Genomic DNA, 13,541 nt, shown 5'->3' with positions numbered 1-13,541 from the left:
CTGAAGCATCTTTTCTGGAACCCATAGGGCTCTAAGGATTATAGCTTGAAAAATACTTGAGAACTCAGTGCAACAGTATTTTTATAGCATCCTGAAAAATGTTCAGATTCTGCTTTAAATTTTTCTGGTGAAGAAAGGTTGCTGCTTCCTGAGGTAGCTGCATATCACTGAACAACTCTTAACAGTGAAGAAATTCTTACCCATGTTAAGCTGAAATCTGCCTCCTAATAACTTTAAGTTAGTGATCCTAGTAGTATTGCCTTATGTAGAAAAGAGAACAAGTCTTTCTTATGAAAACTCTTCAAATACTTGAAGTCAGTTCCTTGAAGTCCTCTCTATAGTCATACTTTCATTCATTCAAAAATCATTTGTTGAGCACTGATCGCACGTAATACTTGGGCTGTAAGAAGTCACTGTGCTTATCCTCATGGATCTCACATTCTAATGGGGGTGATAGACATGTGCAGGGATAAATGTAAATCACTACATCAAGAGAGTAGAAGAGGGATAGCTTATCTTGGTCAAGAGAGGCTTTCTAGAGAAGAAGCTTCCTGAAATCTTAAAGGATAAAATATAGCTATATGATAAAGGGAAAAGGGCATTTCTAGGAAATAGCACAGTATGAATAAAAGACATGGAAGCATAAATTAGATAAGAAGAGGGCCAGGAACTTTAAGCAGTTCACTGTTGTTGAAGCACAGAGACTGAGGTAGATGGTGTTAGAAGATGAGACTGGGAAGGTAGTAAGAGGGGAAAGAGATTGAATTTAATCCCTTGGCAAATAGGAGCTTCCTGATGTTGCAAAGAGGGAAAATGAAAGCCAAGCTGTCAGGATTATGAGTCCTGTCTTCCTGAAAGCAGTCAGTTCTAGGAGTCAAAAATTAATACTGATTTCAATAAAGGACATTTAGAAAAATATCAAAGAGCTGCTTGCAAAACAAGAACAGTTTCATAGAGAAATCTACCAACTCTTTAAGGAACAGACAATTCCAATAATTCTTGAATTGTTCAAGAGTATTAAAAAAGAGGAAAACTTTTTCACTTTTTAAAGTCAGACAGTGTAACATTGAATCCAAACCTTCCAGGACTGCACAGAAAAAGAAAAGCCAGACCAAATACCTAAGAATATTGATGATGCAAAAATCCTTAAAAAATTATATCAAGCAAAATACAGCAGAACATTAAATGAATAATGAAACATTACAGCCAAGTATGGTTTAGTCTAGGAATGTGAGAAATATTCGATATCAGTAAATTATTAATAGATCTAAGGTAAAAATTTGTGATTATTTCTATAGATATTCAAAAGGCATTTCATACAATTCAACATCTGACCTTAATTTTTTCAACTCAATAAATAGGATAATTAGAAATTGGATAGATAGCTGTAGTAATTAAGGCAGTATAGGAATAGATACATAGACCCATGGACGAAATAGCCAGAACTATCCCACGTATATAGGAAAACTTTATACAGATAGCAGGTATTGCAGACTAGTACAGACAGACTATCTAATAAATGCTACTGAGGAAATGGAATATCAAATCAGAAATAAATACAGACCCCCTACTGCACACCACACAAGAAAAATTAACTCCATATCAAATAACCCAAGTATGAAAAGCAAAACTTTAAAGTTCTCATTTAAAAAACAGATGAAACTATGACCTTGATTGGGTAGGCTATGATTTTCTAAAATCCCAAAGGTACAAACTAGAGGGGAAAAATTTGATAAATTTGGCAGTAGAAGTCATTTTTAGTCAAAACAGTGATCGTTTCAGTGGAGTCATATAAGCAGAGTCCTGATGAAAGTGGTTTGAGCAGTAAACAAGCAATCAAGAAGTAAAGACAGCGAACGCTGACTACTGTTTTGAGAAATATCAAAGGGAAAAGAAAAAACCTGAAGCCGCATAACATTATAGAAAGAATACTACACCATTAGGAGACCTGGATTTGAGCCCATGATTCCACCACTTATTTATTGCCTGAAAGACCTTGCCCATGTCCCTTAATCTCTTTCTATCGACTCACAACCTGGCATTCACCACTTCTTAAAAAATATTTAAATCACTGCAACACAAAGTGCTCATTGTCTCTCCTCTGTATATCCTGAGTTGTTAAAGGAATTACTTGAAGTAATTTTCTCACAAATCAGGGTAAGCAGACCCTTTCATTATACATATGACATGTATAATTCTGTTGCTTGGTAGTTGTTCATTCAACCTCCTGACTCATTCTAAAAAAGATTTAAGGGGCTTCCCTGGTGGCGCAGTGGTTGAGAATCTGCCTGCTAATGCAGGGGACACGGGTTCGAGCCCTGGTGTGGGAGGATCTCACATGCCACGGAGCAACTAGGCCCGTGAGCCACACCTACTGAGCCTGCGCGTCTGGAGCCTGTGCTCCACAACAAGAGAGGCCGCGACAGTGAGAGGCCTGTGCACCGCGATGAAGAGTGGCCCCCGCTTGCCACAACTAGAGAAAGCCCTCGCACAGAAATGAAGGCCCAACACAGCAAAAATAAATAAATAAATTAACTCCTACCCCCAACATCTTAAAAAAAAAAAAAAAAAAGATTTAAGATGGACGGAGAGCTGAAAGGGACTTTAAAGAATCCAGTCATGTTCTTAGACAGGTAAGGAAAACTGGAAACTTAGGTGAACTATTGAGGCTCACATGGTGAGATCCTGACTGAACTGCCTCTAGAACTCAGACCTTCTGATTCCTGACCTTGGCTTCCTTCACAGTATATCATGCTGTTTCCTGAAATCTTCTTGACCACCCCAGCACAAAGGGCTCTCGCTTCTTTGAACAATGATTGTATTTGCCATCTAAACATCTCATTCAGCACTTATTTACTGTTTCATTTCTTTCAGTTAAGCTTTTAACATGTGTAGGCCATTGTTAATCCCTGAATGGTGAGTGATTACATAGAGAAATCTTATATGTCATAGGAAAATTTCCAAAATATGCCTCTGTTAGAGGAAGTTAGTGACACTTGGGACTCACCATTAATTTATATTAATTAATCAAGAATCTAAAACATATTTCGTTGTTTTATAAATTGTAAAAATTTAGAAAAGGAAGAGAAATAGAAAAAAGGAGCAAAAAATACTCATTGTCTCAATACCCAAAGACAATCTTAATGACACTTCAGTATATTTTTTTATTAATTTTCTATACATTTTTGTAACTTTTAAATGAAAATTTCAAACATACAACAAAGTTGAAAGAATTTTACAGTAAACACCCAATACCCAAACCTAAATTCTACTCTTAGTATTGTACTGTACAGTGTACTTGCTTTGTCACTTATCTATGCATTTACCCATCCTCTATCCATCAACAGTCCACCTTATTTTTAAAATTTATTTTAAAGTAATTGCACACATTACCACACCTCTCCCTAAATAATTCAGCATGCAGATCATTAGAATTTAGTATTTCATATAGTTTCTTATTTTGAGGTAAAATTTATATACAATGAAATGTAAATCTTAGGAGTACAGTTGCTAAGTTTTGACAAATACATACACTTATGTAACCCAACCTCTATCAAAATTTCATTTTGTATTTTTCTTTTTCCACTTAACATTATAATGTAAGCATTTTCCTTGTGATTACAAATCTCTGTAGTGTGATTTTAATGGCAACATTTGTTGATATTTTAAATTTAACTATTTTAAAATTATTTTGGTGTTTTGATTTGAGTTGGAGGTTTCAGTATATCCTTTTCCAAGTAGTTAAACCTATTGACTCATTGACGTTTATTATTTCTTTCTTCCTCCATTTATGTGAATGGCCTCTTCTATAATTCTGATTATCTGATCTATTCCATTGATTTTTTTCCATATATATTATGACACTTTCCATCATCATGCCTAGATACTCAAAGTATCAACAGCCGAAATAAATGTTGAATTTTTGCATTAATCAAAATGGCTTTGTTTCAGCCTCTAGGATGATATCGAGGCCCAGTGCCCCAGTAGCCTCGGGCCCAAAACTTCCTCTGTTGTGTTTTGAACCCAGGTTTTTCATTTGCAGACTGCCAGACCCAGAAGTTGAGTGGGAACACTGTCTCTTCTGAAGGCCAAGTTCTGGGTCCCAGGCTTGTATATATGTCCTCTTCCTCCTCCTTGTACACTTTTCCCCAACTTTGTCCAAATGGTCTTGGCCACATAAGTCAGTGTAATGCATCACTACATGCTTTCCTAAAATACAGAGTGAATTCAGAGTATGGATATTTCAAATATGTATATGGATATTAACTGACCTCATACTAATTAAGAGTGTCAGCCTCAGTGCCCTGATATATTTACTACTAGAAGTCATGAATCTATGCATTCAGTTAATTTGTGCGAAGTAAACTACTTTCACTGAGAAAGGAGAAAGTCTGTTGATGAAGAAATAGTTGTTATGATCCAGTGATTCCAATAAAGAAACACTTTTCTTAACTGTAGTTTAAAAGCTTTATTTCCCCCCACAATTAGCAAATGGGTTTCACATTAGTTCACCTGGAAGTTTTCTTCCTACAGCTGCCAGGAAATTCATTTTTAACAGAGCTGTCCCACGGAGGTGGGAGTGGACTGGAGAGAAGTGAGCTCCCAGTTGCTGTCTTTACTCAAGCAGAGCTCTGTGTCCAGAGTGTCTAGGAAAGTCTTCCTGCTATGAGGGGTGGGGGTCAGAATAGATTATTTCAAGTTTCTCTGGTTCAGGTAATTGTTGCTTTGGTTTTGGGATTAATTATGATTGACTGTAAAATGTTCTTTTTTTTTAACAGGAAATAAAGGAAAAAAAGAAATTCTGCAAGATGTACATCGAGGATCTTGTGAAGGAAGCCACAGAAATCAACATGAAAAATGAGGCTTTGCAGAAGCTTTGGCCACAGATGTTCATTGAGCTTGTTAGGGACGCAGTCATGGAGATCCGCAATAAAAATTCCTATATGAAGCTTTGCCTACAGCAGATAACTGACCAAAAATAGAAATGGCTTTTAGTTACAGTTGATTTTTGCAGTTTTATGTTTTTGAAGGTTGAAAATATGCAGGTTAAACATGTTAAAACAGCAACAACGCTATCCTACAAATTAGAAAGACTAGCGTCAAAGCATTATTGCCTACTGTTCTTGTAGTTAAAGGTTAGGAAGAAAAGAAGGAAAGAGAGGGAAAGGGAGGAGTCATTTCCTGTGTATGTTGACCAAGCAATCTTTGGGAACTAAGCAGTCTTTAGAGATAGCCTGGGCCTTGAATGGGCCCCGCATCTTCAGCTCTTGCTTTTGACTGGTGCCCCTGCTATAGCCCAAAGCACGTAGTGTTTGCTCATGGTTCAGCATGAGTTGCTTCTATCTACTTTCAGCTGATAATTTTTAGTTACTTGCCTCTTTATTTTATGTCATTATTTCAAAGCCAAAAATATGTTCTTTTTTATGAGTGAAGAATAAACTTATTAATAAATTAGTTTAAAAGAAAATGTGTTTGCCTCCTTAATCTGGTCAGAATTGTCATATTTATTATGTTTCTCTTTAGCTGAGTGGGAGCCCTTCTCTTCACTTATATAGGAAGAGGCCTCATTATTCTAAAGATGCATCCTCAGGACACCAAAGGGGGTCCTGGGGGGTCACTATAGGCAGAAGATATGAAAATGAGTCAAAACTGGAGCAGGAAGAAAATGCTTTTTCTTAGGAGATCCTGAGTGTATGTAAAATGTGGTGACTAATCATTAAGTCTGCTTCTCTGAATGGTGTTTCTTTCTGTTGTTAGCTATTCTAAGGCTCTTTTTTTAGGTAGGCATGTATACCTGTACCTCAAAATTATTCGGGATTTATGAGTGAAAGTTTCTAATTTTTCTAATTCCAGTTGAAGGTCAAACAGGTAAATAAGATGTAAGCCAGGTGTTGTCATACTTCCTGCTGGTGAGGAGGGTGTTTGGAGCCCATTACCATAGCCAGAAGTGATACAACTTTAGAAACACAATCTTACAGGCCAATAACTAGGAATTCTCCTATTTGGTCACATTTTACCAGGCAACCCTATCACAGCAGGACCACCAGGATGTGGGAAAACGAGAACAGAAGTTACGGGACAACAAAGTCCTACGGAAATGCTCGGAAGGAAGTGAGGTAAGTTGCCTTTGCAGTTCTAAGAAAGGCCTACATCCTTAAGAGCTCGTGGTCACCCTCCCCCAAGAAGGAGTGCTGAAGTTTAGGAGGTTAGCATGATGTTTCAGAACGTAGCCTTTTTAAGTCTCACGGTCCTGGGTTTGCATCTCAGCACTTCAGCTCCCAGTTTAGTGACCCATCTGCACCTCAATTTCCTCATAATAGTACCTACCTCATAAGATTGTTCTGAGGATCAAATGAGATAATGCATTTAAAGCATTTATCATAATGCCTGGTGCAAAGCGACCACCCAGTAAAAGAAGCTGTTCTTCTTCTAGAAACAGGTCGAACCACAGAGTTGGTGCCCCAGGACAGGAAGAACTCAGTGTCTGCTGATAATCCTCTGTCTCTAAATTGAAACTTATGGACCATCTCTCATCTGTCTGGTAAAGGGTGATCTCTCCCGGGGTCTCTGTCTTATTTAGTAGAGAAATGAGACCTACCTTGAGGGTGATGTTGAGATGAGAAATAAGAATATCTTGTTCGTGGGCTTCTAGGAAATAGGAGAGGCAAGAACATGTGACTCCTCAGGCATGTGGGGAATGGTTGCTCGCTCAAGGCCAGGCACGTGAATGCCTGGCTGTTTCAGAAATGACCTGTCTAGCTTCCTGAATGCTGCCTCTCCTCCCCTAACCCTCCCACCCCTGATGCTAAAGAGACTTGACCCTCACATTCACATGAATTCTTGGCCCTCCGCAATCCTCCTGGGTATTTAAGGAACCGAAGGTCAGCGCACGCTGACTTGGCAGAAAGCCTACATGCACTGCTGCCTCTGCCCAGACCACCTGCTTCTGGCCTTCTCGTTCCTGAAACCAAACCTCCTTAATGCCCAAGCTTTAGTCACTTGGTCTCTCATCCCTTTGTACCTGAGCCCCCTCTTGACTACCCCCACTGCCTCATACCGATTGATGTCTACTACTTGAATCCTTATTTTGCCTGGTCCCAAACTCCCACTGGCTGTGTCCTCCCATATAATTCTTGTCCCTTGCAGCTAAGCTTCCTCCCAACCCATGCTTGCTGGAGTTGCTGGGTGAGAATTACGCCCAGATGAAAGGACAAGGGGACCTGGGTCTACTGTGGCTGGAATCAACTGAGGGCCCTATGTTGCTACTGGTGATCCCTGGAACAAGTTGTCATCTCTACTTGGTACTTTCCAGGATCTTTGGGAAGGGGGGCGAGATGCACAGCCCACAGTCTGAGACTCTCAAGGCTAGTATGTTCTGAAGGATTGCTTTTTTCCAAAAGGGATCTCGAGCAGAAACAGAATATCGCCTCAAAAGCAGAAATGTCCAGGCTGTGCCATCTGGCGAGATACTGTCCCCCATGTTCTGGTTCAGCAGTTAGGTTGTTACATGTGCTGTTACATCTGGGGATGGCTGCTAAGTGTGCTGTTGGAGCTGAGGCTAGCTAACTGTGCTACTGTCTGAGGACGGTGCTGGTATCAGCTCCCCACTTCCAGAACTTCACTCCACTAAAGGCCTGGCACGTGAGACAGTGAAACCTTACCCTGCTCCTGATCTACCCCTGACGAGGGCAGGGACTACAGTAGATTCATATTCTCCTCCACTGACTAATAATAATCATAACAACAACTAAGATTTATTGGGTGGCATCTTGCATTATTCTAAGGTCTTTACATGCATTGTCTCATTTAATCTCCCCACACTGTGATATACATGTGCTATTACCCCTATTTGAACATTAGAAAACTGAGGCTCGAGAGGTTAAAAACCTCACCCAAGGGTATTTCAGCCACTATATAGTAGGTAGGACCTGCATTCATAACCACTATTAGTCTTAAGCATCTGGCATCTGAGTAAAATAAATGAAAGAATGAAAAGAAAGGAAGGAAAGGAAAGGAAGAGAAAGGAAAGGAGAGAAGGACAAAAGAAGTGAAAAGAAGAACCTGGCTAGTTAGCAAGGCAAAAATGCAAAATAGAATACAGAGATACTGCTCAGGAGAGTATTAAGTTAAATCTTGAAGAACAAAGGTTAGTTTTCCTAACCTGCTTTTATGGGTCAGCTGGAGATGGAATGGTTACTGTTGCCAAGAAGTTCCGAGCCAAGTTTGAAACTTCATCGCGGTGACTGTGGTTAACCAGTATTGGTGGAATATTTGTTATCTTTGATCCTGATTTTCTACTTAGGTTTATGTTTTCCTGGCTCATTGTATGTCTCTTTTGTTACAAGCTACCTCAAATCCTTTCTGGAAAGAGGATAAGGATAAATAAATGAGCTAAAGTATACCCCAACTCCAAAGAATAAACTACTCCTATATTTTTGGGCAATGAAATACTTTACAGTTTCTCTTCAGGAGACAATGAAACTATTGATTCCTTACACCAGTCTCTCTAAGCTTGAGTTATCAGAGAGTTGACTTCTTTCTTCTCTTTGTTTATCTTGAAATATATCAACATGCAGAAATGCAGGTAGAATAGTATGTCAAATAAATACCCTGTATCCACCACCAAGCATAACAGATATTAATATTTTTCCACATTTGCTTCAGATTTTAAAAATAAAACATCACAAGTAGAAATGGAGCCTCTGTGTACCTCTTTCCCTAGAGGTACCACTATCCTGAATTTGATGCTTATCATTCATTCATGTTTTCATACGATTCCTATTTATGCATACATGCATAGGGATTTCATTGAATTGACTTATATTTTCATATTTTATACAAATAGTATCATGCAGTATGTATTTTTTGCATATTTTTTTCCCATTCAGTATTCTGTTTCTGAGCAGCTCTACCCAGAAACATAACTGATGGGAGTAATTCTACTTTCTTTTTTACTGCTGTTTGATATTTGGCTGTATGACCAATGCATGATTTATATATCCATTTTCTTGTTGGGGGGCATTGAGTGATTTCTGGTTTATAACTATTACACACAATGCTGCTTTGAATATATGTGCTCACATGTCTTGAGTTTTGGGGGTACACAATTGGCAGTGGAGTTTCTGGGTCATATGTACACATTCAACTGCATTAAATATTGTCAAATTGCTTTCTGAAGTCATTATCAGTTTACACTCCCACAAGCAGAGAATACAGTTGTTTCACATACTCAATGACAATTAGATTTTTTTTAAAAGTCTTTATTGAATTTGTTACAGTATTGCTTCTATTTTATGTTTTGGGTTTTTTAATTTTTTTTTTTGGTTGCGAGGCATGTAGAATTCTAGCTCCCCGATCAGGGATCGAACCCGCACCCCCTGCATTGGATGGTGAAGTCTTAACCACTGGACCACCAGGGAAGTCCCGACAATTAGATTTTAATTTTTGCAATCTGATGTGTTAACGTGAAGTATGTGTGTGTACTTGATGGTGGCTTTTGTGCCGAGAAGAGATTGTTCAAGACCTTTTTTTTAAAAAAATACTTTTATTGAAGTATAATTGCTTTACAATGGTGTGTTAGTTTCTGCTGTATCACAAAGTGAATCAGCTATACGGATATATATATCCCCATATCCCCTCCTTCTTGCGTCTCCCTCCAGTTCTCCCTATCCCACCCCTCTAGGTGGTCACAAAGCACCGAGCTGATCTCCCTGTGCTATGCAGCTGCTTCCCACTAGCTATCTATTTTACGTTTGGTAGTGTATATATGTCCATGCCACTCTCTCACTTCGTCCCAGCTTACCCTTCCCCCTCCCCATGTCCTCAAGTCCATTCTCTACATCTGCATCTTTATTCCTGTCCTGCCCCTGGGTTCTTCAGAACCACTTTTTTTTTTTTTTTAGATTCTATATATATGTGTTAGCATATGGTATTTGTTTTTCTCTTTCTGACTTACTTCACTCTGTATGACAGACTCTAGGTCCATCCACCTCACTACAAATAACTCAATTTCGTTTCTTTTTATGGCTGAGTAATATTCCATTGTATATATGTGCCACATCTTCTTTATCCATTCATCTGTCGATGGACACTTAGGTTGCTTCCATGCAAGACCTTTTTTTGAAGGTGAAATTTATATACAGTGAAATGCACTTAAGTGTAAAATCTGATTAATTTTGAAAATATCATCAACATCCAATTAAGATATAAAACATTTCAATCACTTGAGAAAAGTTCTTCTAGTCTATCCTTGCCCTCCCCATGAGCAATTATTTTTCTAATTTCGTTCACCATTGATTGATTTTGTCTCTTCTAGAACTTCCTGTAAATGGAACAATACAGTATGTACTCTTGTGTCAGGCTTCTTTTACCCAACATATGTTTTTGAGAATCACTCATATTGTTTTATGTATCAGAAATTGATAATTTTTTATTGCATAGTGTGAAGATACCACAATTTGTTTATCCATTCTATTGGGTTGTTTCTAACTTTGGGGCTATTATGAAGAAAGACATTTTGTACAAGTCTTTTGTTCAGTGGAACTACTGGGTCAAAGAATAGTTTTAAGTTGGACTTTATAAGGAATTGCCATACATGTTTTCAAAGTGTTTGTATAATTTTACACTCCCTCCAGCAATGTATAGAGAGTTCTAACTGCCCCACATGTTTGCCAACATTTGTTGTTGTGAGCCTTTATTATTTTTAACAATTCTAGTGTGGCTTTTTCAGCCATCTCATTGTTGCTTTAATTTTATTTTCTCTGATGTCTAATGATGTGTTTGGTTTTTTTAAATTTTATTTATTTATTTATTTTTGTCTGTGTTGGGTCTTCGTTTCTGTGCATGGGCTTTCTCTAGTTGTGGCGAGCGGGGGCCACTCTTCATCGCGGTGCGCGGGCCTCTCACTGTCGCGGCCTCTCTTGTTGCGGAGCACAAGCTCCAGACGCGCAGGCTCAGTAGTTGTGGCTCATGGGCCTAGTTGCTCCGCGGCATGTGGGATCTTCCCAGACCAGGGCTCGAACCTGTGTCCCCTGCATTGGCAGGCAGATTCTCAACCACTGTGCCACCAGGGAAGCCCCTCTAATGGTGTTAATCATGTTTTTATGTGCTTTTTAGTCATTTTTTATTTCTTCTTTTGTGAAGTAAATGTTCAGGTCTATTGCCCATTTTTAAAATTTGAATTGTCTTTTTATTATTGATTTGTATGGGTTCTATATTTGTTCTAGGTAAAATACTTCTGTTTTGAATTATGATAAAGTCAATTCATTGATTTTTCTTTTATGGCAAGTGCTTTTTGATGTTCTCTCTAAAATGGTTTGCCTGCCCAAGGTTTGCAAAGATATTCTCCTCTGTTTTCTTCCGGAGGCTTTATAGTTTTAACTATTACATTCAGTACTATTATCTTCCTTGAATTAATTTTTGTGAATACTGTGAAGTAGGGGTCAAACTTCATTTTCTTTTCCATATGGAAACCCAGTTGTTCCTGTATAACTTGGTACAGAAAAGTTCCTTTCTCCCATTGAATTGTCTTAGCAATTTATTGGAAAATCAATTGACTTGTATATGTGTGGGTCTCTTTCTAGACTTACTATTCTTTTCCATTTAAAAATTTTTACATGAATACCATACTGTCATGATTACTGTAGCTCTGTAGTAAGTCTTCAAATCATGTAATGTAGTTCTTTCAACTTTATTTTTATTTTACAAAATTGTTTTAGCTAGTCTAGGTCTTTGCATTTCCATATAAATTTTAAAATCAGGGGCTTCCCTGGTGGCGCAGTGGTTGAGAGTCCGCCTGCCGATGCAGCGGACACGGGTTCGTGCCCCGGTCCGGGAGGATCCCACATGCCGCGGAGCGGCTGGGCCTGTGAGCCATGGCCGCTGGGCCTGCGCGTCCGGGGCCTGTGCTCCTCAACGGGAGACGCCACAACAGTGAGAGGCCACAACAGTGGGAGGCCTGCGTACCGCAAAATAATAATAATAATAAAATCAGCTTGCCAATTTCTACAAAGAAAAAGATTTGGGGCATTTTTATTGGGATTATAGTGGCTCTATAGATGAATTGGGGAAGATAGATATCTTAATATATTGAATCTTCCAATGCATGGATATGAGATATCTCTTCATTTATTTAGATCACTTTTTCAGCAAAATTTTGTAAGTTTCAGTTTAAATTTTATTCTGAAATAAATTTATTTATGACTTTTTTATATTTTAAAGTTTCACTTCCAATTGTTTTTGCTAGTATATAGTAATACAATTTATTTTTATATATAGCTGATCCTCATTATTTGTAGATTCTGTATTTACAAATTCACCTATTTGCTAAAGGATATTTGTAACCCTGAAGTCAATACTCACAGTGCTTTCATGTTCATTCACAGACATGAGCAGGGTGATGAAAAATTTAAGTCAACCAACACACACCTCCCAGCTGAGGTCAGAAGGCAACATTCTGCCTTCTTGTTTTAGTTGTCATAATGTAAACAAGTGTCCTTTTCATGGTATATTTAGTGTCACATTTGTTGCATTTTTATCTTTTCTGTTGGTGATGTTGCTGTTTAAAATGTCCCCTAAGGTAGTGCTGAACTGCTCTCTGGTGTTCCTAAGCACAAGATGGTTGTGATGTGCCTAAGAAGAAAAATACATGTGTTAGATAAGCTTTGTTCAGGCATGAGTTATAATGCTGTTGGCCATGAGTTCAATGTTATTGAATCAACAATATATTTTTTAAAAGATGTCTTTAAACAAAAGCACGCATTAAAAAAAAAGGTTCCTATTGATTGACTGTCCAAAGTGTTTTACTCAGGTTCATGAGAACGTAACCCTGCATTTTTCCTAGGAGCAAATGTTAGTATTTGCTAATTCAGTGTTCACAACATCTTTATAGGATAAAACTTCAGCGAATAATGAGAATCTACTATATTGATCTTGTATCCTGTAACCATGCTCTCCTAATTTTGATAAATTCTTTTGTGGATTTCTTAGGATTTTCCAAAAATCATTTTGTCTTCAAATACAATGTTACATCTTCCTTTCCAGTTATTATACCCTCTATTTTTTTTCTTTCTTTATTGCACAGGCTAAGACTGCCAGCTCAATGTCTAAAAGAAATGGTAAGAGTGGTCATCATTGTTTTATTCCTAATCTTACAGTAAAAGTTCGATATTTCACTATAATAAGTTTAGCTGTAGGTTTACATAGATAGCCTTTGTCAGACAGGGGAAATTCCCATTTATTCCTAGTTTGCAGAAAGCTTTTTATCATAAATGAATATTGACTTTTGTAAAATATTTTTCTACATCTGTTGAAATAATCATATGACCCTTTTCCTTCATCCTGTTAATGTTATTGATTACACTGATTGATTCCCAAAGGTTAAATGAGCTTTGCATTATTACTAGGATAATATAATGATATCCTTTAACATATTACTAGATTTTATTTGCCAAAATTTGTTTAAAGGTGTCTGTGTCTATGTTTATTAGGAATACTGGTCTGTAATATTTTTCCTGTTGCATCTTTTTTAGGTTTTGGTATCA

The 13,541-nt window shown here is 37.9% G+C and overlaps 2 protein-coding genes across 11 annotated transcripts in view; both read left to right on the top strand.

Moving 5' to 3' along the window:
• LRRC49 (leucine rich repeat containing 49) overlaps positions 1 to 5,480 on the top strand; it is a gene marked incomplete at its 5' end in the record, with an annotated part of 129,588 nt that extends 124,108 nt beyond the window's left edge. For all 6 annotated transcript variants that reach the window (XM_079914108.1, XM_079914112.1, XM_079914109.1 and 3 more), the window contains one exon: positions 4,779 to 5,480. In XM_079914108.1, the coding sequence (XP_079770234.1) occupies positions 4,779 to 4,982 (204 nt within the window). In that variant the 3' untranslated portion in view covers positions 4,983 to 5,480. The remainder of the gene's footprint in view (positions 1 to 4,778) is intronic.
• Positions 5,481 to 5,600: 120 nt separating this feature from the next.
• THSD4 (thrombospondin type 1 domain containing 4) overlaps positions 5,601 to 13,541 on the top strand; it is a 630,174-nt gene continuing 622,233 nt past the window's right edge. For 4 of the 5 annotated variants that reach the window (XM_079915165.1, XM_079915163.1, XM_079915159.1 and 1 more), the window contains exons 1-2: positions 5,601 to 6,116; positions 13,082 to 13,115. The gene's annotated coding sequence lies outside the window, so the exon portion shown is untranslated. Of the gene's footprint in view, positions 6,117 to 12,958; positions 13,116 to 13,541 lie in introns of those variants that run through there. The other variant, XM_079915161.1, reaches the window with a different exon arrangement.

Source organism: Stenella coeruleoalba, assembly GCF_951394435.1.
Source record: "Stenella coeruleoalba genome assembly, chromosome: 2".
Lineage (NCBI taxonomy): Eukaryota > Metazoa > Chordata > Mammalia > Artiodactyla > Delphinidae > Stenella > Stenella coeruleoalba.
This window is presented reverse-complemented; position numbering and strand designations above follow the sequence as displayed.